This window comes from Pelophylax lessonae (assembly GCF_965119305.1).
Source record: "Pelophylax lessonae genome assembly, chromosome: 12".
In the NCBI taxonomy this organism is placed as follows: Eukaryota; Metazoa; Chordata; class Amphibia; order Anura; family Ranidae; genus Pelophylax; species Pelophylax lessonae.
The window spans coordinates 83,627,228-83,649,369 of record NC_138779.1 but is presented as its reverse complement, the minus strand read 5'-3'; the positions used below and the strand labels follow the sequence as shown (position 1 = coordinate 83,649,369).

Sequence of the window (22,142 nt, the reverse complement as noted above, 5' to 3'; positions counted from 1 at the left end):
TATCACAGCCTAAAAACTTAGCCAATCAATCCATTCCATTTATACCCAGTCAGGCAGACCTTTACTCTACATAGCCATTAATAAATCTAAATTTGATTTTACAATTATATTGTACTTTGTGTGGTAAGTTTAAAAAAAAAAAAAAAAAAACTTGAATTTGTTCATTTAGTGTAGGACTCCTCTCATTTAAATTCGCAACTTACTGCAACTAACGTCTGTACTGTAGTGACCTTTTATTATCACCTTTTCATGGGGACTCTCTGCCTTATGAATGGCTCTGTTCATATTATATGATTAGGGTATTGGACTGCAGGGTACAGTGTTCATGGTGTTAAGGTCATCTCTTCCTGTTTGTTCTGTGTGGATTAAACTTTGGGCACGCTGTGTTGATTGCACAAATTGCCTATAATGTATAATAAAGCCTAATCATTCACTCACTTTTTTTTAAATCTTAAATGCTCAGCGCATCTTCCACTCTGAAAGCTTCCTTCCTTTCAGATATCCTTACTTATACTGATTGCATGCGTGGAGGCTGACACTTCCCAATGGATGGTCTACTTTTGTTTTTTTTTTTTATTCGCTTCAGATAAACAGTATTTCTTTCTTAACCAATAAAGGACAAATTCATTTTTTTTTAATTATACTGCTTACCTACATGAGGTGTAGAACACTGGCAAACCAAGAAACTGTAAGCCAGTTTCCATATAACTCCTCTACTCAGCATGGTTTTTTTTTCTAGTGTCCTAGGAGTTTGGATGCCTTGTCTTCAGGTCTGCTAAGGAACGCCCTTTTTTTTGCTAGCTTTTCATACTCTGAGGCTCCGTGGCACCATGGAAAAGTTTTTTTGTCAGTGATTTAAATTCAGATTCTTCGCTGACACCACTTCTTGAGATGGTTTTCTGACTCACACCTATCTGGATCAGTGATTCCTCAGCATAGCATTCTAGGCTTTACCCAGACCCCTACTAGACTGGATATTTGTTGCTAGCCTTAAATGTGACCTTTGGTTCCACACTGTAGTGCTTTCCTGTCCAGGGTGTACTGTGTTGGCTGAGGAGCACTTTCCAGAGTTGTGGCGGAGCCCCAGGTGTGACCTTGTATCTAAATTTTACTTTGTGAATAAGGCCTGTTGGGCTGCAGTACCAGGTGCTATATAAGCTCTTGGACTGTTGGGCACCTGTTCAAATTTCCTGGCACCACTGGTTTTACCACAAGGGTTGAAGCTGAAAGATGGAACACAAATATACTCCACTGAGTGAAGCGACATGCGCTCTGAACTCCTTCCCACTGATCAGTCTGTAGGAAGCATCATCCCTCTGTGACTCCCACATCTAAAGCACCACATGGATCTCTGTTGTATTAGTGCTGCCTGCCCACAGTGGCCGGGTCACCTCTGGCCACCAGAAACATTCATCAGGACCAGCTGTCTGAGTTTGTGATGATCTGAGGCTTATGCCTCATATTGGGCTTTGTTGCTTACCACTATGCGGTAACAATGTCTTCTCCACACCTAGAGGACAGTCCCCGCTACTATGATGATGTCCTGGAGGAGCTAGTGCAGCTGCAAAAGCTTTACACTACACATGCTATTTACCTCTTTTTTCTGTGCAGACTGGAAACCTTCCGAAGGATCCTGAGCTCACCAGAGAGTGTGTCAGACCAATTCCATTTTGAAAGGGACTTTGCATACATGGTGGTCTGTTCATACCACAGATGCCCCAGTGATCCTGCCCCCACACTGGAAGTCTTCTAGACTAGGTTAGGGTATACTCCATTTTTGGTATAACACAGACAGCTAAGCTAAATTTGAATTGAAGTGGTTGAAAAACCCTCACATATACCCAGTGAAGTGAAAAGTCTCAGATGATACACAGAGATGAAACAGATCCTCCTACATATGTTTTACTTGTTCTGCAGCCTTCTCTTGTCTACAACCCTTCAAAAGTGCAGATTTGTGATAAAATTCTTATGCATCTGCGAGGAGTACAGAAGAGGGGGTGGAGAGCTGCAGTTACAGCTCTATTACGCTGTTTGAGAGCTGACTGGAGGATATGGACACCCCCCCCCCCCTCCTCATCCACATAGGCAGAGGAATGAATGAAAATGCATAGCTGTATTCTGAATAGCCAAGCTCTGTGCTTATCTCCCTCCCCGTCATAAATGTGATCTCATTTCGGAAAACTTTTTAGAAGAGACTCATGCTGTTAACAGAGGAACGAGGCACTACAGAGAAAACAACACTCAGAGCTTTGGAGAGAGACAAGTAAACACTAAAGATATATGTACTTTATTCACATTTCATGACTGGAGTTTACAACCCCTTTAATTGGTGTGGCCCTCTGCCCAGTGTTGGTGGTAACCTTAAAGCTTACTAAAGGGAAAATGCTGCTATCCCCCCTCACCTCTGCCCCTAACACTTTCAATTTGTTTTTTTCTCTTTCGTTCATCGACGGACACGGAGCTGCATAAATCATAAATAGTGGGTTAGATTGCCTCCTCCAGGAGTAGGACTAGGCAGAACAAAAAACACCTAGCTACGCCCATGGGCTGTCGTCAGCTGGTATATAACCCCACTCTGCTCTAGGTAATCAGTCTTTATCTGTGTGGTCAGGAGTGAGGACCAAGGCTCCCGCAGGTAGGTAGGTGAATCTGTCACTGAGCTGGGCTTCCCTCACTCCCATTTTCCCCCTACGTGGACCTAGAGTCTGGTGGGGGTCCCAGGGCAGAGAATGCAGCAGAGACCCCTGGTGTCTCCCACTCTATTCCCTATCTGTAAGGGTCCTGGGATAATGTGTCCCGCCCTGGTAGTCTGGAGGGGTTCCAGTGTAGAAGACCCCTAAAGTGCAGGTGTGTCCCAGTGCAGAGAAGTGCACAGCAGAGTCTCCCCTAAATGTGTGTCGTACCTTCAGCGGGGGTCCCCTTGCAGAGGGGGCAGCATGCTTCAGTGTTTGTAGCTGATGGTGGTCATTTTCTCTTAGATTGTAAGCTCGAGCAGGGCCCTCCGATTCCTACTGTATTAAAATGTATTATATTTGTACTGTCTACCCTCAAGTTGTAAAGCGTAAACTGTCTACGCTATATAAATCCTATATAAAAAAAAATGTATAATAATTTTTCCCTTAATCTGGCGGCCATATTTGTGTAGCCGGATGATGTCACGGGGGCCATTTTCCCTTAGTCTGGGAGATCATGGAGACAACTGAAGCCTCGTGGGGATGCTGAAGCTCCTCCTCTTCCTCCTTAGTTTCCTCTTCCTGTGCCTGGCACATATGAACCGGGATATCGTCCAGAATAATGCTGGGTTTGAATTCTGGGTGCTCCTCTGGTCGGTAGGGTGAGTCTTTGGGGGTTCCTGTTCTCTCTCTCTCTGCTGATAGGTACCCTGAGCCTTGAGGGGGATTTTTTTAGTGGTGCCAAAAGATTGTTTTTGGACTGCAAGGTCTTCCTTTCCTTATGGAGCCTTAGGGTCACATCTTCCCCACTGACACTTTCATGGAGGTGGCAGGTTCCGCTGAACCCCAGCTTTCCCATGGATGCACTGACAGCAGTCCTTAATGTCCCGGGTGGAAGTGGCATGTGGGCAAAGGCCCAGGAGAAAGCATCCCCCACCTTCCCCTGCTCAGGCTGTCTCATCTGATTCTAAGCCTGATGCCGCCATGGACTCGGCCCGTCCATGGGGATTTAAGATCACACCCCCTGGTCCACCCAATAGTGAGGATGATTCTTCCATGATCGCAGAAGCGAATGAAAAAGCGCTGGTAGACGCACTTATCACTGCAGTGCGTGAGACTTTAAAAATGGAGGATGCATCATACTCCAAAGGTGTTTCCTTATGTGCCTTATTTTGACAGGTTTTCCTGTAAGGGATGGGAACAACCAAAATTACTCTTTGTGGTCCCCAAACGTTTTACTATACGTTACCCTTTTGAGGAGTCCCTTTTAAGAAAGTGGGCTAGTCCCCCAGTGGTGGACCCTCTTATTTCCAGGTTGAATAAAGCAGCCATGATCCCAGTAGAGGAATCCCCGTCCTTTAAGGACACGGCTGACAAGAAAGGGAGGCTGTGTCAAGCAGCATGTTTATTATGTCTGGTTCGACATTGCGGCCAGTCTTTTCTTCAGCCCTGGTGTCTCAGACCCCAACTGAATGGGCCAAGCTTTTGGGGGGTGAGCAGGTCTTCGCTGCCTATGTTGATTTAGCAGACCAGTTGGTCCATGGGCTGCAGTTTATTTGTGATGCAGCTTTGGATACAGCTCCTGTGCTGTCCAAACTTTCTATTTCAGCAGTGGTGATTAGGCACATGCTGTGGCTTAAGAATTGGTCCACAGACAAAGCCTCTAAGAAAGCTCTCCTTGATCTGCCCTTTCGATCGCTTGTTTGGGGCTACCCTAAATGACATCATTAAGGGTCTCATGGTGGGGAAGAGTACCTTCCTGACACGGTCCAGAAAGGGAAGGAGCCCCGCCGCAGATGGGTGCCCCCCTTCTCAGCCCATAGAATATTCTTTTGTGCTCCTCAGAAAATAAGGGACATTGATCTTTTAAATCTTCCCTGGGAGGTTCCAAGCAGCCTTGGTCTGGAAAGCCTAGAGCTAGCTTCCCCCGAACCAGCAGACAAGACTCCTTCAGTATGAACGTCTGCCCTCACCCATTATTGGGGTGGGGGGACATCTTTGCTGGTTTCCGGCCCCGTGGAATTCTTTGCTGAGCGTCAAGGAGATCCACAAAATGTTTTTTTGGGGTACCCAGAAAGTGGGACAAAGTTTATCTTTTTCAGGTTTTTTTGGGTCCTGGGTCTCTTTGTGAGGATTTAATTCCTGCAAAGGTTCAGGTGATGTCTAAACTACCTCAGGTCCCCCCTATCCCTGTTCAGGAAATTGATTTACCTATATCTGATTCTATTTCTGACCAGGTTGGTCCTTCCTCAATCTTCTTTCAGCGACCCCCAGCCACGTACTCTTTAGTTTGTACCTTCATCCAAGAGGTTCGACATGTTGCTCCACCTGTACGGTCTCTTTTGCCGCCATGGGATTTAAATGAAGTGCTTTCGGTTCTCCAGAAACCTCCATTTGAGAATATTCGGGAGAATCCCTTGCCTACATTATCCCAGAAGGTGACATTTTTGGTGGCTATTACCTTGGCCCGCAGGGCATCAGAATTGGCATGATTATCCTGTTGCAGTCCCCATTTAGTGGTCCATAGGGATAAAGTGGTTCTTCGCCCCTGTCCATCATTTCTGCCCAAAGTTGTCTCTGACTTCCATTTGAATGAGGGCATTGTGTTGCCTCCTTTGTGTCCCAAGCTGGCTCATCCCAAGGAATTTGCTTTGCATACCTTGGATGATGTTCGTGCAATTCGGGTGTATCTGGCAGCTACTGAGTCTTTTCGGAGGTTAGACTGTCTTTTTGTGGTTACAGACAGACCAAGAATAGGGCTGGCTGCTTCTTCGGCTACCATCTCCAGATGGATCAGACAGACGGTGACTCAGGCCTAGTCCATTAAAGGTCAGGTTCCACCTTTACCTGTCATGGCACATTCTGCTCGGGCGCTGAGTGCTGCTTGGGCCTTCCGTCATCGGGCTTCAATATCGCAAGTTTGCAAGGCGGCCACTTTGGTCATCTGTGCATACCTTCACAAAATTCTATAAGGTAGATACTTTGGCATCTGCGGATGCTTCTTATGGCTCAAAGTTTTGCAGGCTGCTGTTCCCTCTTGATGGGTGTTTTTTCTCTAAACCTTTATTTTTCAGACGGGGCTCCTGTAACCCAGTTAAGGCTCCTGTGTCCTGGTTAAGGGCTCTTATGATAAGCCTTAGGTTATTTTCCCCACCCCTATTTTTCCTTTTGGCACTGCTTTTGGACGTCCCACTAGTTTTGATTTATGGAGCGCTGTGTCCGTCGATAAACAGAAGAGGAAATGGGACTTTTGTACTTACCATAAAATCTATTTTAGTTGTAAAATCCATTTAGTTTAGTATCCAAGTTCATCGACGGACGCCGCACCCACCTATGGAGTTCTGATACCTCTAATACTGCTTGCTACTAAACTGATTACCTAGAGCAGAGAGAAGGGTTATATACCAGATGAGGATGGCCCATTGGCACAGCTAGGTGTTTTTTGTTCTGCCTAGTCCCACTCCTGGAGGCAATATAAGCCACTAGTTATGATTTATGGAGCGCTGTGTCCATTAAACTCAGAGAAATGGATTTTAAGGTAAGTACAAATATCCCTTTTTTTTTTTTTTTTTTACTTGGAGTAAGTACCTTTTTGACTGGTGTCCACCCCCACTTCTTTAATTCTCGCCTAGGCACTCCAGGCACTGGCAAGTACCTGATCTTTAAATATCAGTAGCTACAATATTTTTTTTTCTACTGTCTTTCAATGAAAAAAAAAGACTGATGTTCCTCTTTAATCTGTCATACGGTGTCAGAGTGGGTAGATTCCCTCCATCACTGGGATAGGCCAGTGGCTGGAGTGGAGCTCTACAGTCTTGTGCTTTAGTTGTGATGGCTTTTTTCGAGCATCTAAACTCGTATCTCGATTGGGACAGATGTCCATACAAATGTGTATGGCACTCTGGCTATGATAATACTTTTGACATTGATACATCCAAGAAGAATTTTTTTAGATTATTGTTCAGTCAGAACCCTTTTGCAAGACCGAACGCTTGCAAGCTTCAACAAGATAGGACCTTACAGGTGTCCAATGTTTGTACCAATCAGTCACCAATTCGCAAGGCTGTTCAGTTCAAACCCTCGCTAAACAAGTCAGCACCATGTGGTTTATTAGAGCCTTTGTTAACTCAGGACATTTATGACTCCTTTTCCTTCAAGGGCTTGTATGGTATTGAGGGAATATCCTCTTAACATAATCTCTCCTTCTTTCTGTGATGTTGCTTGTTTCAGCGTTTCCTTTCATTTTCTAAAAGCCTGGAAGTTCAGCAAGAAATTCAGATGCCAAGAAGTTCAGACATGAGCCATCAATCTCTTTGGGGCAATAAGGTGTTTTCATATCCCAGCTCTTTGAGCACTTTGCTACCAAGGGTGCCCCCAATTCTGATGCCTAGTTCTTGTCCACCAGAACAGATGTATCCTTCGTTGAGGGATCCCACTGTCAGTCCTAACCTGGACTCTAATGAAAATCAATTAGTGTTGCAGGACCTTCTCCACCATGAATTTTTGGGAGTTCTTGGCAGTCTTTCCTAGAGGTCACCTTCTGGCTGTTCTGAAAAGGTGCTCCTCTCCTGCATAGCAGAAAGAAAACATTACTTGAGGGCTCTATGCTGGTCTGAATCGTCAGCAGGCAGAGAATGCAAGAACCTACTGTTGGGGAAAGAGCGTGTCCAGAGGCCTTCGTGGGACCTGATGCCCTGGAATTAGGTCCTTCTTCTGTGGCAAATCCATATCTTCCTGAGTAAGTTCTGTCAGGTCCCTTTCCTTTGTTCTGTCATTAATCAGGTGAATTTTCTTTGCAGTGTTACTAAGGTTCTTGCCACTCACTCCATCGTTGTGAATGCTTATTCTCATGTAAACTTCCTTCCCTGGATACTATAGATTTAGAGTTTAGGGCTTGAACCTGCACATATAGAACAGGTGATCTTCTCTTGTAAACTGTTTTTTGTCCAAGGTTCCAACCTCTGGGGACCTGTTGTTTTTTTGTTTTTTTCTTGGAACTTGCCCCAGTGTTCTTTTTGGTTGACCACATCATACTGTTGATGTTTCCTTTCAGGTAGTTATGTTGTTCCACCTGTTTTTTACTTCACAGCCTCTTGTTGGTTAAGGCTTAATGTTCCTTCAGATGCAGTCAATCTCCTCTGTCCTGGTCTTGAGGATCAGATTGATTTTCTCTTGGTCGGCGACCGGTTTAGGGACTTCATATCTGTTTCATATTTAGGCATTAGTCGATTAGATGGTCCTGAGTTGCTGGTGATCTCTAGTTCCTTTCTGGACCTGTCGGTGGCTGTTGACTTCAATTGAACAGCTTGTGGATGTCCTGTTTCTGAATTCCTGTATGACTTGATGAGCGAGAAGGAAACAAATATTATTGTACTTACCATAATGTGTATTTCTTTGAGTGCATTAAGAACCCAGGCCTAATTCCTCTGTTTTTTGCTTGTCCTGGTTCTGCTTTTTCAAAAAACTGAGACCTGCTCAGTGGAGGAGGCATTATACAAGGGCTGATTTACAATTTTTGTTTGCCAGTGCCCTAAACCTCCTGTAAGCTGCAGTATATTCCTACTGCATTTGAATTCCTTTGTCCCTCAGTGAACTTCTAGAAATGTATTATATGGCAAGTACAAAAATCTTATTTTTTGGTTTATTGTACTTCATTTGTATGGTCCTTTAAGAAAAAGTCAAAGTAGGTGCTGCTTTTGTAAGAGCAAAGTATTTTTGCAGATTTTTTTTTTCTGTATTATTTTTGGAAAGATTGCTCTACAACTGAAAGAGCTATATAGGGTTCAGAGTGCATTAATAATCGAGATGTGCCTAGGTAAGCCTTTTGAATGCTGGAAGCCAGGAGTCCTGTTAAAGTGCAGACATGTCGGTTAGGATGCAGTTCACGTTTTGCTTCTCTTATATTTGCCAGTGCATGAACCTGAAAGATTTCAAAACGTGTTTTGAGCTGTTCATTGTCATGATCAGGCTGCCACATTAATTTAGCATCTAGCTCCACTAAAGAAAATAGAGATATTTTTTTAACATCATCTCTGTCCCCGTGATTGAGTATATATTTTTTTTCCCCAGCCACCAGGAAGTGTAACCTGTCCCTTTTTATCTGTGTAACAGGATCCGGTCATGCCTTTCCAGGAGCCGCGCGTAGATGACAAAAGCGATGAGGGTGAGATCCCCCCTGATGAAAGAGATCAAAGTAAGTTGCACATTGACCTATGAGAATAACCTGTAATCCCAAAGAGCAACCATCTCAGAAACCATAATTTAATTACTGTGTCTGTAGTGATAAAGTGTTTTTTTTTTTTTCCTCTTTTTGCCTAAAGCAATTTGAAAGCTATTAGAGAGGTCTTTGGGTATCGGGCAGAGAGAGAGTGCATCAAGGATTTGTTACACAGCTGAGTGATTTTGTCCTTCTAGTTGTTCATTACTGCGTGTCCTTGTGTGCAAGTTCTGCACCTGCTGGTTCAAATGCTGCACTAACTGCAGGCTAGACTAGGTTTTAATATACCAAAGTATGGAAAATACCACTTCATTAAAAGACACTAGTAAAAAAATAAAAATAAAAAACACTTTTGTTTCAGTTTGAGTTTGTAATATATTTAAACATTTATTTAGGAATATAGCACCCAAAGTTGTCTTAAAAGGACACTAGCCAAAACTGAAATATTGGCCTTTAGATTTCTACAGGGAAAACCAGAAACATCTTTTCAGCACTAGCTTTATTTTTAGACAGTGCTGTGCTCATCAGTCCATCCCACTCCAGTTTGTCAGCAATTTGGCTATCCTGGAATACACCTTGTTGTAATATTGGAACACCCTTCTCTTTACCATAATAAATAGACTAATGTAAAAAATAAAAAAATAAATGGTAAGTATAAATGATTGTCTCACAGCCACCATTTAGGCTCGGTTCACATTTATGCGATGCGGGAAGGCTGCGAATTCGCAGCCTGTTCCCGCATCGCACACGCACCCCCGGCAGTTCACACTGCCATATGCGATACGCTGGGGGTGTCAATGTAATCTTAACGACACCCCCAGTTTGATCGCATATCGCAGTGCGATCGTGCAGTTCGCACAGGAGCGGATCGCACAAGTGTGAACCGCTGTGCGATCCGATCCTGATGCGGCTGCAAAAATGCCTCCTGTGCGTGTTTGCTCCGGGTGCGATGCGAATTTAGCCATATAAACTGTATGGCTAAACTCGCACCGCACAGCTGATCGCATGTAATGTCGGAGCAGTGCGCTCCGACATTAAATGCGAACCCGGCACTCGCAGAAGTGTGAACCGGGGCTCAGATTCAATCCCTGCTTGCCAGATTTTAATTGAAATAAGAGGAAGAAAATACCTTTTGTCAACAGGCTTTGGGCTTGAGTGGATGGCATAATTTTAAGACACTTTGGAGATTGTTCATAGTTCAATGACATATGTATTTGACCTGCAGTTGATCTCCTTGAAATGGGTCACTTGATGGGTACTTGAAATGGGTCAAGCAGGTTTTGCTGTCCCATATAATTGTATAAGAATGCAAAACTAGTTTAAACCAAACAAAAGCCAATCCACACAGGTCTTTATACCTGTCCATTTTGGTGAGAAGTCTATGGAGAAGGACAGGAAAAAGTGTTGAGGTTGTGATAAAGGAACACTTTGCGAAACAGAATAGACATTTGAAAAAGAAAAGGATTTCACCATTAAATGCATGTTTTGTGCAATAAAATTTTAGTTCCGCATTGAACAGATACTTTTGTTTGTGAACTAAACATATTTAGGAGAAAATGATCAGGAGAAAAAATAACAAATTGAGTTCTTTCTTTCTGCCAGTCCACAGAAGGTGGTCACATAGGCTCTGGCAGTGGGTGGGATCGGTTATCCTTTCATAGAACCCACACGAAAATATGTGACATTAAAAAAAAAAACTAAAGGTCTGTTTTAATTGAAAGGAATGAGAAGTGTAGTTTCAGCAAACGATTTCACCTTTTCTGTGGTGCTGTGCCTCAACGATGCAGAGATCAGTTATCGTCATGATGTCAGTGCAGTTCTTTGCATTATTGCGCTGTCAGTGCAGGTACCCTGGTGCTTCCCTCCTGGTAGAAGACTAGCACTGGACATCAGAGCATTGAGTCTATATAAAACTGAAGTTGGTCTTAAAGGCTTTTGTTATGTTATGTGACTTTCAAATTTTTGCTTGCTTTTCCTTCCTTTGTATTGCTGTATTAAAAAGAGATTTGTAAATTTTCCATTAGAGAGCTCTGTATTTCAGAGACTCAGCTTTTCTATTTAACTGCCTAAATATCAGCCATGCAAGGAGTGTAGTGTTTTCTTTGGGGTGACACACTCACAGGCTTGTCTTGTATGAAAAAGCAGTAAAACGCAACCGTTGCATAGCACCGCAAGGGCAGGACTCAAAGCCTTTGTATGTGATGAGTAAAAATGGCTGTCCTTGTGTACTTGTATGATTAAAAACTACATATAGGAACAGTCACTGTTTGTAGTGTATATTCTTGCCTGAAGTTGCCTCTTCAGCTGGGCTCTTTCATAAACACTGGGGGAAATTTACTAAAACTGGAAAGTGCAAAATCTGGTTCAGCTCTGCATAGAAACCAATCAGCTTCTGAGTTTTATTGTCAAAGCTTAATTAAACAAGCTGAGGTTAAAAGTTAATTGGCTACCATGCACAGCTGCACCAGTTTTAGTAAATCTACACAACTGTATCCCTAAAATCTGTCTGAACCATTCATTTAAAAACACCTTATCCAGTATGCTATAACATGAAGCTGAAGATGTTTTCAAGCTGTGCTTCTAGCTTGGCAGATGTCATTTTATTACGATCAGTTTTTAACATCACGCCTGCAGAATACCCTTCAGGGATCTTAAACAGCCTAGAAGGAACATTTTTAAAAATGATCTATCACACACTGGCACTTAAGATGGGCACATCCCTTGCTTTACAGAAGCCTGCTTCCAGACTCTCTGATTGGATTGATGTTTAGCAGAACAACTTGTTATAGTGATGCCACAGAATGTGGCAAAGGGGCTTCACTGATAGGCATAATAAAAAATGATTTAAAGCCACTAGATGCCATAACGGAATGGATGTAAAAGTGGCGGTGTTCATAGCAAATGGTAAGATGTAGTATTTCTTCATGTACAGTGGGGAAAAAATGTATTTCATTCCCTGCTGATTTTGTACATTTGCCCACTTTCAAAGAAATGAAGGGTCTATAATTTTTATCATGCGTGTATTTTAAATGATAGAGACAGAAAATCAATCAAAAATCCAAAAAAAACCACATGATATAAGTGGAGTTGCAGTTCAGTGAGTAAAATAAGTATTTGATCGCCAAGCAAAACATGACTTAGTACTTGGTGGAGAAACCCTTGTTGGCAAGCACAGAGGCCAGACATTTCTTGTAATTGGTTACCAGGTTCGCACACATCTCAGGAGGGATTTTGGTCCACTCTTTACAGCTCTTCTCTAAATCCTTAAGGTTTCTTGGCTGTCGCTTGGCAACTTGAAGTTTCAGTTCCCCCCCATACATTTATTTTATAGGATTAAGGTTTGGAGACTGGCTAGGCCACTCCATGACCTTAATGTGCTTCTTCTTGAGCCACTCCTTTGTAGTCTTGATGGTATGTTTTGGGTCATTGTCATCCTGGAAGATCCATACACGGCCCATCTTCAGTTTTCTGGCTGAGGGGAGAAGAGTCTCATCCAGGATTTTTACAATACATGGCCTTGTCCATTTTTGACTGTAGAAATGGTGTTCTAAGGGTCATAGTGAGTCTTTTTCTTCTTCCAAACATGGCAAGTCGAGTTAATGCTAAAGAGCAAAATTTTTGTCTCATCTGATAACAGCGCTTTCTCCCAGTCCTTTTCTGAATCATTTAGATGTTCATTAGCAAACTTCAGTACATGTACATGTGCCTTCTTGAGGAGGAGGACCTTGTGGGTGCTGCATGATTTCGATCTGTGGTGGCGTATTGTGTTACCAATGGTTTGTTTAGTTGTCCCAACTGCCTTGAGATCATTTACAAGCTCCTCCTGTGTAGTTCTGGGCTGCTCCTTTACTTTTCTCATGATCATCCTTACCCCCATGAGGCGAAATCTTGGCATGAAGCTCTAGACCGAGAACGAATAATGGTTATTTTGTATTTCTTCAATTTGTGAATAATCACTCCAACAGTTGTCTCCTTCTCACCAAGCTTCTTGCTGATGGTCTTGTAGCCCATTCCACGGCGAAGTGGATGGAGGAATCTTCCTACTGTTCTATTGTATTTTGACAGTGAGGATAAGGGGAATCCTGGCGTGTGTATAGGGGAATCTGTTAGGGGTTGTTTCTGATTTATAGGCAGCCTAGGTGTGTCGCCTGTCTGTAAAGTATTGCAGATGTATGTTATTAATATGTTTAGAAGTAGTATTAAACCTTCTGCATTTTTTAAATGAATGGATAACGGTAAAGCAGTGCTCCCACTGCCCTCTTTGCCAAATGTTGATCATCTTTCCCTGAATGCCAACAACGCCAAAAGAAAGGTGCGGATGGCTATACAGTCTTTGACAAATGAAAAATTACCATGACCATATGGCATACCAGTAGAATAGTACAAGCAGTATTGTGACATTGTAGCTCTAAATGTCACACACCTTTACAGGGTTTCTCTAAACCCTGATGAGCATTCCAAACTATGCACTCCAAAAATATGACACCTGGGAGCCAGAAATCTTGCTGATTGACGTGGGATCAAATACCTATTTCACTCATTAAAATGCAAATAAATGTATAATTTTTTTGAAATGTGTTTTTCTGGATTTTTTCATTGTTATTCTGTCTCACACTGTTAAAATAGACCTACTATTAAAATTATAGACTGATCATTTCTTTGCCAGTGGGCAAACGTACAAAATCAGCCGGGGATCAAATACTTTTTTCCTTCACTGTACATACCCTGGCCACTGTAAGATCCCCTTATACACTCCTCTGGCTTAAGCTGCAACAATCGTTTTCTTGGGTCACATTGCCTGACCCAGACTTTCTTAGCATGGTCTTCACTATTTATGCAGGGCTGCAGAGTCCTTGGCCTGTGGTATTTAAGTGTGTGGCAAGTTAGGGGATGCAAATATCGAGTTTGGATGACAAGGACCTAGAGGGTATGTGGTCAGCTCCCTTCCAACATTTTTTGTTGGCCTGAAGCAAATTAATTAATTAATCAGCCATATTTGACTCCCGCTAGGCTGTGACATCTGATTGCTCGAACAGGCTGACTATTTACATATCTCTTGGTTTTGTCACTAAATACTCGATTCCTGTGAAGAGGTGGTGCTCAAAAAAAATTAGGAAAAAGGAACACTTTTTATTCAGAGTATAGCATCAAGTTAAATAAACTCCTGGGATATTGATCTGGTCAGTTAAATAGCATAGGGGGATGGTAATCAGTTTCAGCTGCTCAGTTTTATATTTGGCTAGGATCAGTTTTCAAGAGACAGGCAGTTACTCTAGGAGAGCTGGACAGGGCCGTAGAAAGTCCTTAACCCATCAGCAGGACTGGTAAATACTCCTTTGTGCAAGGAAGTACAGGATGAGCATTGCCAGAGTCCTACAAAATGACCTCCAGCAGGCCACTGGCGTTAATGTCTCTGACCAAACAGTCAGAAACAGACTTCATGTGGGTGGCCTGAGGACCCAATGTCCTCTAGTGGGCACTGTGGAGCTTGATTGGCATTTGCCATTGAACACCAGAATTGGCAGGTCTACCACTGGTACCCTGTAATTTTCACAGATGAGAGCAGGTTCACCCTGAGCACATGACAAACATGAAAGGGTCTGAAGAAGCTGTGCAGAACATTATGCTGCCTGTAACATTGTTCAGCATGAATGGTTTGGTGGTGGGTATTTTATGGTCTAGCATATCCATGGAGGGACACACAGACCTCTACAGGCTAGACAATGGTGCTGTGACTGTCATTAGGCATCGGGATGAAATCCTTGGACCAATTGTCAGACCTGACGCTGGTGCAGTGGGTTCTGGGTTCCTCCTGGTGCTTGACAATGCCCGGCCTCATGTGGCGAGAGTATGCAGCCAGTTCCTGGAGGATGAAGGAATTGATACCATTAAATGCCCTCTACGCTTGCCTGACCTAAATCCAATAGAACACCTCTGGGACATTGTTTTGGTCCATCCAATGCCCCAGGTTGCACCTCAGTCTGTTGAGGAGCTCAATGATGCCCTTGTCCAGATCCTAGGACACCATTTGTCGTCTTATTATGCCCCGACATTGTCAGGCATGTATACAAGCATAGAGAGATATTTAGCCCCCCTTGCATTGGACCTGAGGATCGATCCCTATTACAGGAGTGGAGGATTACAGTGCACCTGCAGTTACCTTAGGCTTTGCAAGCCACAAACTCGGAAGGTCTTGTTGCCATATGGCATTCAGGACCCACCAAATCCGGTGAGTTTGCACCCCTTATGATTGAAGTTTTACCTGTTGTCACCAGCAATTGGAGCATTGGAGAAATCATATTAGAACTTTTTTGCACGGATCACTTTTTGGGACTTGACTTATCACTGCACAGATTTTTGATCAAATTGCATCTAATTTATAATCTATAACTTTATATATATAGTAAAAGTTTGCACTATATTTATTTGATATTAATTTTAAATTTTTACTCAGCTATTTAGTTATTCAAATTTATTATTTATTTAGCATATTTGCACTTTAATACACCTACTATCACCTTCAGGGAATAGCAATATTCCCTCACTCTAAAATCAATTCACTTTGATTTTCGGGGTGTCTTTGAATTCAGCCCTCTGTAGGTTGATAATTTTCATTTCCATCAAATGATGTAGCATCCTTTCATTCCTAACACATTACCCAGTCCATATCAGTATAGATATCCAGGATGATATTTGATGAGATCTGATGTGTTTTCAAAGTGTTCCTTTAATTTTTTTGAGCACTGTAGATGTAACTGCCTGTTAAGATTGGTTGTTGCCTCTTGCTTCTAACAGGCAAACTGAGGTCTGCTGGGATTGCTGCTCTATTACGACCGCAAAGCTCTCTGATAGAAACAATGGATCCACCCACACTTTCCTTTTTGTAATGATGATTTGATGATTGGCATTTGTACAAGGTGTCATGTGAGTCTAGGGGATGCCCAGTAACATTTTACATTGTTTGGAAAGCCTGGCTGGGTTCTCAACTGACAACTTAGTACTAGTTGCACCCATTCATGGTCGGTTATCTTGATGCCCATGAAACACATCTAGCTGAGTGAGAGAAGTCATTTTTACAACATTGATGAGGTGATAATTTAATGTGGAAAGTGTGAGACCGTATGATTTGGCACATTTTCCTCTGGGTAGAGGGATGGAAGAGTTAATTGCATCTTTCAGTGGGATCTTCTTTCCTGACATGATCCAAAATAGCTTGAAAATTATGTGACAAATAGGGCCCCTGACTCACTTTCCTGGGGCTATGCTGGCACTAGGTACTCCCTTGTTCATAGTGACACCTAACTATATTATCTTTAAACTTTGAAGCAAAACCTGGTTGTTCTGCACTTTTAAATGCCTGTTATTGTTTTTTTTACTCACTGTTAAGGTATACAGCCCTGGCAAAAAGTTTTGAGAATGACAAAAATATTAATTTTCACAAAGTCTGCTGCTTCAGTGTTTTTAGATGTTTTGTCAGATGTTACTATGGTATACTGGAGTATAATTATGAGCATTTCATAAGTGTAAAAGGCTTTTTTTGACAGTTGCATTAAGTTTATGCAAAGAGTCAATATTTGCAGTGTTGACCCTTCTTTTTCAAGACCTCTGCTATGCACCCTGGCATGCTGTTAATCAACTTCCGCCCCACATCCTGACGGCAGCACATTCTATGCACAATCAATGTTTGGAGTTTGTCAGAATTTGTAAGTGTTTTTTATTCACCCGCCTCTTGAGGATTGACCACAAGTCCTCAATAGGATTGCGGTCTGGGGAGTTTCCTACCCATGGACCCAAAATGTTGTTGTTTTGTTCCCCAAGCCTCTTGGTTATCACATTTGCTCTCTGGCAAAATGCTTTATCGTGCTGGAAAAGGCATTGTTCGTCACCAAACTGTTCTTGAATGGTTGGGAGAAGTTTCTCTCGCAGGATGTTTTTGCACCATTCTTTATTCATGGCTGTGTTCTTAGGCAAGATTGTGAGTGAGCCCACTCTCTTGGCTAAGAAGCAACCCCACACATGAATAGTCTCAGGAAGCTTTACTGTTGGCATGACACAGGACTAATGGTAGCGCTCACCTTTTTCTTCTCTGGACAATGTTTTTCCCAGATGCCCCAAACAATCGGAAAGAGGATTCAATCAGAGAAAATTACTTTACCCCAGTCCTCAGCAGTTTGATCCCTGTACCTTTTGCAGAATATAAATCTCTCTGATGTTTTTCCTGGAGATAAGTGGCTTCTTGACACACCAGGCCTTCCTCCAAAAGTCTTTGCCTCACTGTAGGTGCAGATGCACTCACACCTGCCTGCTGCCATTCCTGAGCAAGCTCTGCACTTTTGGTGCCCCGATCCCGCAGCTAAATTTATTGTAGGAGCCTTCTTCACAACAATTCAACCTCTTGCCTTGAAGTTCTTGATGATCCTATAAATGGTGTATTTAGGTGCAATCTTAGTAGCAACAATATCCGTGTCTGTAAAACCTTTTTTGTGCAAAGCAATTATGACTGCACGTGTTTCCTTGCAAGTAACCATGGTTAACAGAGGAAGAACAATGATTTAAAGCCCCACCCTACTTTTAAAACTTCTAGTCTGTTATTCTAACTCAATCAGCAGTATAGAGCGATTTCTAGCCTTGTCCTCTTCAAAGCTGACACCTGTGTTATCGAGAGAATCACTGAAATGTCAGCTGGTCCCTTTGTGGCAGGGCTGAAATGCAGTGGAAATCTTTTTTTTTTGGTGGGGGGTGGGGGTGTATTAAGTTCATGTTCATGGCAAAGAGGGACTTTGAAATTAATTGTAATTCATCTGATTACTCTTCATAACATTCTGTAATATATGCAATGCAAATTGCCATCATAAAAACTGAAGAAGCAGACTTTGTGAAAAATTTATATTTGTATAATTCTCAAAACATTTGCCAGTGATGTACACCTGGTCTGGATTGTGCACCGTTGTCTATCACCTAGAGAAAGGGGTATCTCACAAAACAAGAGTACACCCCTCACATTTTTGTAAAAATTTTATTATATTTTTTCATGTGACAAGACTGAAGAAATTACACTTTGCTACAATGTAAAGTAGTGAGCGTACAGCTTGTATAACAGTGTAAATTTGCTGTCCCCTAAAAATAACTCAACACACAGCCATTAATATCCAAACTGCTGGCAACAAAAGTGAGTACACCCCTAAGTGAAAATGTCCAAATTGGGCCCAAAGTGTCAATATTTTGTGTGGCCACCATTATTTTCCAGCAATGCCTTAACCCTCCTTGGCATGGAGTTCACCAGAGCTTTACAGATTGCCACTGGAGTCCTCTTCCACTCCTCCATGACGACATCACGGCGCTGGTAGATTTTAGAGACCATGCACTCCTCCACCTTCTGTTTGAGGATGCCCCACAGAGGCTCATTAGGGTTTGGGTCTGGACACATACTTGGTCAGTCCATCACCTTTACCCTCAGCTTCTTTAGCAAAGCAGTGGTCGTCTTGGAGGTTTGTTTGGGGCATTATCATGTTAAAATACTGCCCTGCGGCCTAGTCTCCGAAGGAAGGGGATTGTGCTCTGTTTCAGTATGTCACAGTACATGTTGGCATTCATGGTTCCTTCAATGAACTGTAGCTTCCCAGTGCCAGCAGCACTCATGCAGCCCCAGACAATGACACTCCTACCACCATGCTTGACTGTAGGCAAGACACACTTGTCTTTGTACTCCTCACCTGGTTGTTGTCACACATGCTTGACACCATCTGAACCAAATAGGTTTTTCTTGGTCTCATCAGACCACAGGATATGGTTCTAGTAGTCCATGTCCTTTGTCTGCTTGTCTTCAGCAAACTGTTTGCGGGCTTTCTTATGCATCATCTTTAGAAGGCTTCCTTCTGGGATGACAGCTATGCAGACCAATTTGATGCAGTGTGCTGCGTATGGTCTGAGCACTGACAGGCTGACTCCTTCAACCTCTGCAGCAATGCTGACAGCACTCATATATCTATTTCCCAAAGACAACCTCTGGATATGACGCTGAGCTTGTGCACTGAACTTCTTTGGTCGACCATGGTGAGGCCTGTTCTGAGTGGGAAGTAAAGCTAGTGGGGCACAGAAACCAATAGTTAGGTGAGGTGCAGTGGTGGTAACAACAGACCACCAATCTAGTGCATTAACTTGTCTAATTTAGACGTGGATCGATGTACCAGGGTGCAGCATAAGGAAAAATAAAACAAGGAAAGAAACCATGTAAAAGAAGGTACTTGCACGGTCCAGGCAATATAACTAGAAGTACATTTTATTAATAGAATCGAAATCCATGAAATAAAATCACATCAATGAACACACCATATAAAAATTGACAATGTTGTCACATGTGATAAAAAGTCCCGACTCGAGACCATGAACTAGATTGCAGAATTATATGGTTGAATGCCGTGTGGCCATGCTCTGTATCCACTACCGCTGCTCAAATTGTGTAGCAGTAGGTACGAACAAGAACATTCTCGAGTAGGGCCAAATCGGTACAGACCATAGATAATGGTAACTATGCAATGTGTATAGTAACACAGAAACCCTCATGAACAAAGATAAATGATGAAATCCCCTACGGTAACCATCAGTGGGTTTGGGAGAAGTGAGATCACCTGAACAGGGACACCCTAAGTCAAAGATGAAGTACATGAAATGAAATGTAGATGAGCAGATAATGGCAGTATATCCCATAGATATGGAGATCAGTAGAGTTAATCAACTGATACAGTCATGTAGGCATACTGTGCAGAGCTTGAAGTGAATGACAGCCTTAATGGAGGATAAAATGAGCTCTGCTTGTCGTGGAGTCCGCGAGACTGTGGTCTGAAGGTGGAGTAGAATCGGTAAGGATGGAAGTAGAGACCGGAAGACACAGATTGTAAGTTCATCAGAGCCAAAGCGGCTATGGAGGTGAGATATAGCCATACCAGAGGTACTAGGTGAATCCCCGGTACAGTTCTCCATGCACGGAGCACTATTGAAAGTGGTATTTACTCACTGCTGTATGTCCAACTTCTTGTTCAGGCCGAGTAAGGTTAGATATCCGGATCAATGTGTCCACAGTGCTCACCGGTCTCTGGTTGGGCTAGTTCAGATCCATTAGGCAGTGGCTGAGACAAGTATCCGTCACATCCATTTCAGCCAGGTTTATTGTTTCAGATTCACACTTGCATATGATGGTTCGCGTTCAGCCTGCCCTAGTCTGCTCAGGTCTCCAGCCGTGTGAATAAATCGGAAGTCTCCGCGTCGGGGGAGGTCACGGGGGTTGGGTCATGAGTCCAGGATCCCCATGAGAGTGAACTACTAACAACAGGTTTTGCCTGCTGTGTGTATGCAGGCTTCTTCAGGAACAGTAGAGGGGGGGGGGGGCTAGGGAGATTCAATTTATGGGCTCTCCTAATTAGTGCCACATTCCTCCCACTATATAGTGCTCACAAGTGAAAAAGAGTGCAAGTAAAACATCCTAACATCCTAAATAGCATGTAGACAATGAAGTTGAGGAACTAGACTCAACAGTAAAGTAAAAATGTATTAAATGATGCAGAGATTAAGTCAGAAAAATTGTAGCAGTTGGGAGGGGGCAGAGAGGGTACTGGTCCATTTCAACTCTCAAGGAAAACTCCAAAATTTTGTTCTGTGTTCAAGCCACCCGGAGTTAAAGTACCCAGCTTAAAAATCTACTTTTTTCATTTTGTTGCAAAACCTTATCAAAATCGCCCTTGCGTTGAGACAGTTGAAGAGCAAAGAAACCCTTCACCTTCAGTCCGTTAGTGATTCCACCATATTTCTCTTTAAAGTGGAGAACAAGTGGGTTTTCTATTTCTCCTTCTTTTTTTCTAGCCTTACTTTTAATGGCTCTCTGGTGTTCAGTGTTCACCAATGCGGACCCTCAGCTGTGTGTATGTTTTACCCACATATTTAGTGGCACGGGCATTCAATCACACAGTTCCTTGTTAGTAGAACAATTAATAAAGCTTCTGATGTGAAAGAGTTTTGTGTGTTCGGCATTGGTAAACACCTTCGATTTTTCAATAAAGGGAAAAACAGAGCAGTGTCCACAAGGGAACATTCCCATATTTTTAGGCAACCAATTAACTGGGTTGTGATCTCACTTCTGATGGTTACCGTAGGGGATTTCATAATTTATCTTTGTTCATGAGGGTTTCTGTGTTACCATACACAGTGCCCGATTGCCATTATCAATGGTCTGTACTGATTTGGCCCTACTCGAGAATTCCATTGTTAGCACCTACTGCTACAGAATTTGAGCAGTGGTAGTGGATGCAGAGCACGGCCACATGGCACCCAACCATATAACTCTGCAAACTTGTTCATTGTCTAGAGTCTGGACTTTTTATTACGTTACAACGTTGTCAATTTTTTATGGTGTGTTTGTTGGAGGTAGTGTCTTATTTACTTTATTGATGTGATTTTTTTCATTGATTTAATTTTTCCTGTTCTGAGTAGAACCTGTCCTGTTAAACTGCTGTATGGTCTTGGCCACCATGCTGCAGCTCAGTTTCAGGGTCTTGCCAATCTTCTCATAGCCTAGGCCATCTTTATGTATAGCTACAATTTTTTTTTTTTTTTTCAGATCCTCAGAGAGTTCTTTGCCATAAGGTGCCATGTTGAACTTTCAGTGACCAGTTTGGGAGAGTGAGAGCTATAATACCAAATTTAATACACCTGCTCCCTGTTCACACCTGAGATCTTGTAACACTAACCAATCACATGACACCGGGGAGGGAAAATGGCAATTGGCCCAATTTGGACATTTTCACTTTAGGGTGTACTCACTTTTGTTGCCAGCAATTTAAACGATAATGGCTGTGTGTTAAAATATTTTGAGGGGGACAGCAAATGTACACTGTTATACAAGCTGTATGCTCACTACTTTAAATTGTAACAAAGTGTAATTTCTTCACTGCTGTCACATGAAAATTATAAAATATTTACCAAAATGTGAGGGGTGTACTCACTTTTGTGAGATACTGTAGGTGTGTTATGGTTTACTCTGCATATTTGTATATCACTCTTTCAAAATGACCTAATTAAAACCCTGAGGTAGACAGGTTGAGTGCTGCCTCTCTCTCCTATTTGGATTGTACACCTGTTCTTTTGCAGTCGACTCTCTTGTAGTAGTCCACTCCTCACGTCGGACGTCACGGAGCATGCCATGCCAGACGCCACACAGGTGGAGTTCCGTGAAAACCGAAAGTTGGGTAAACGTCCCTGCC

At 42.7% G+C, this 22,142-nt stretch overlaps 1 protein-coding gene across 3 annotated transcripts in view; it reads left to right on the top strand.

Moving 5' to 3' along the window:
• PRKCZ (protein kinase C zeta) overlaps positions 1 to 22,142 on the top strand; it is a 572,887-nt gene that overhangs the window by 386,811 nt on the left and 163,934 nt on the right. For all 3 annotated transcript variants that reach the window (XM_082273173.1, XM_082273174.1, XM_082273175.1), the window contains one exon: positions 8,784 to 8,865. In XM_082273173.1, coding sequence (XP_082129299.1) covers positions 8,784 to 8,865 — 82 coding nt within the window. The remainder of the gene's footprint in view (positions 1 to 8,783; positions 8,866 to 22,142) is intronic.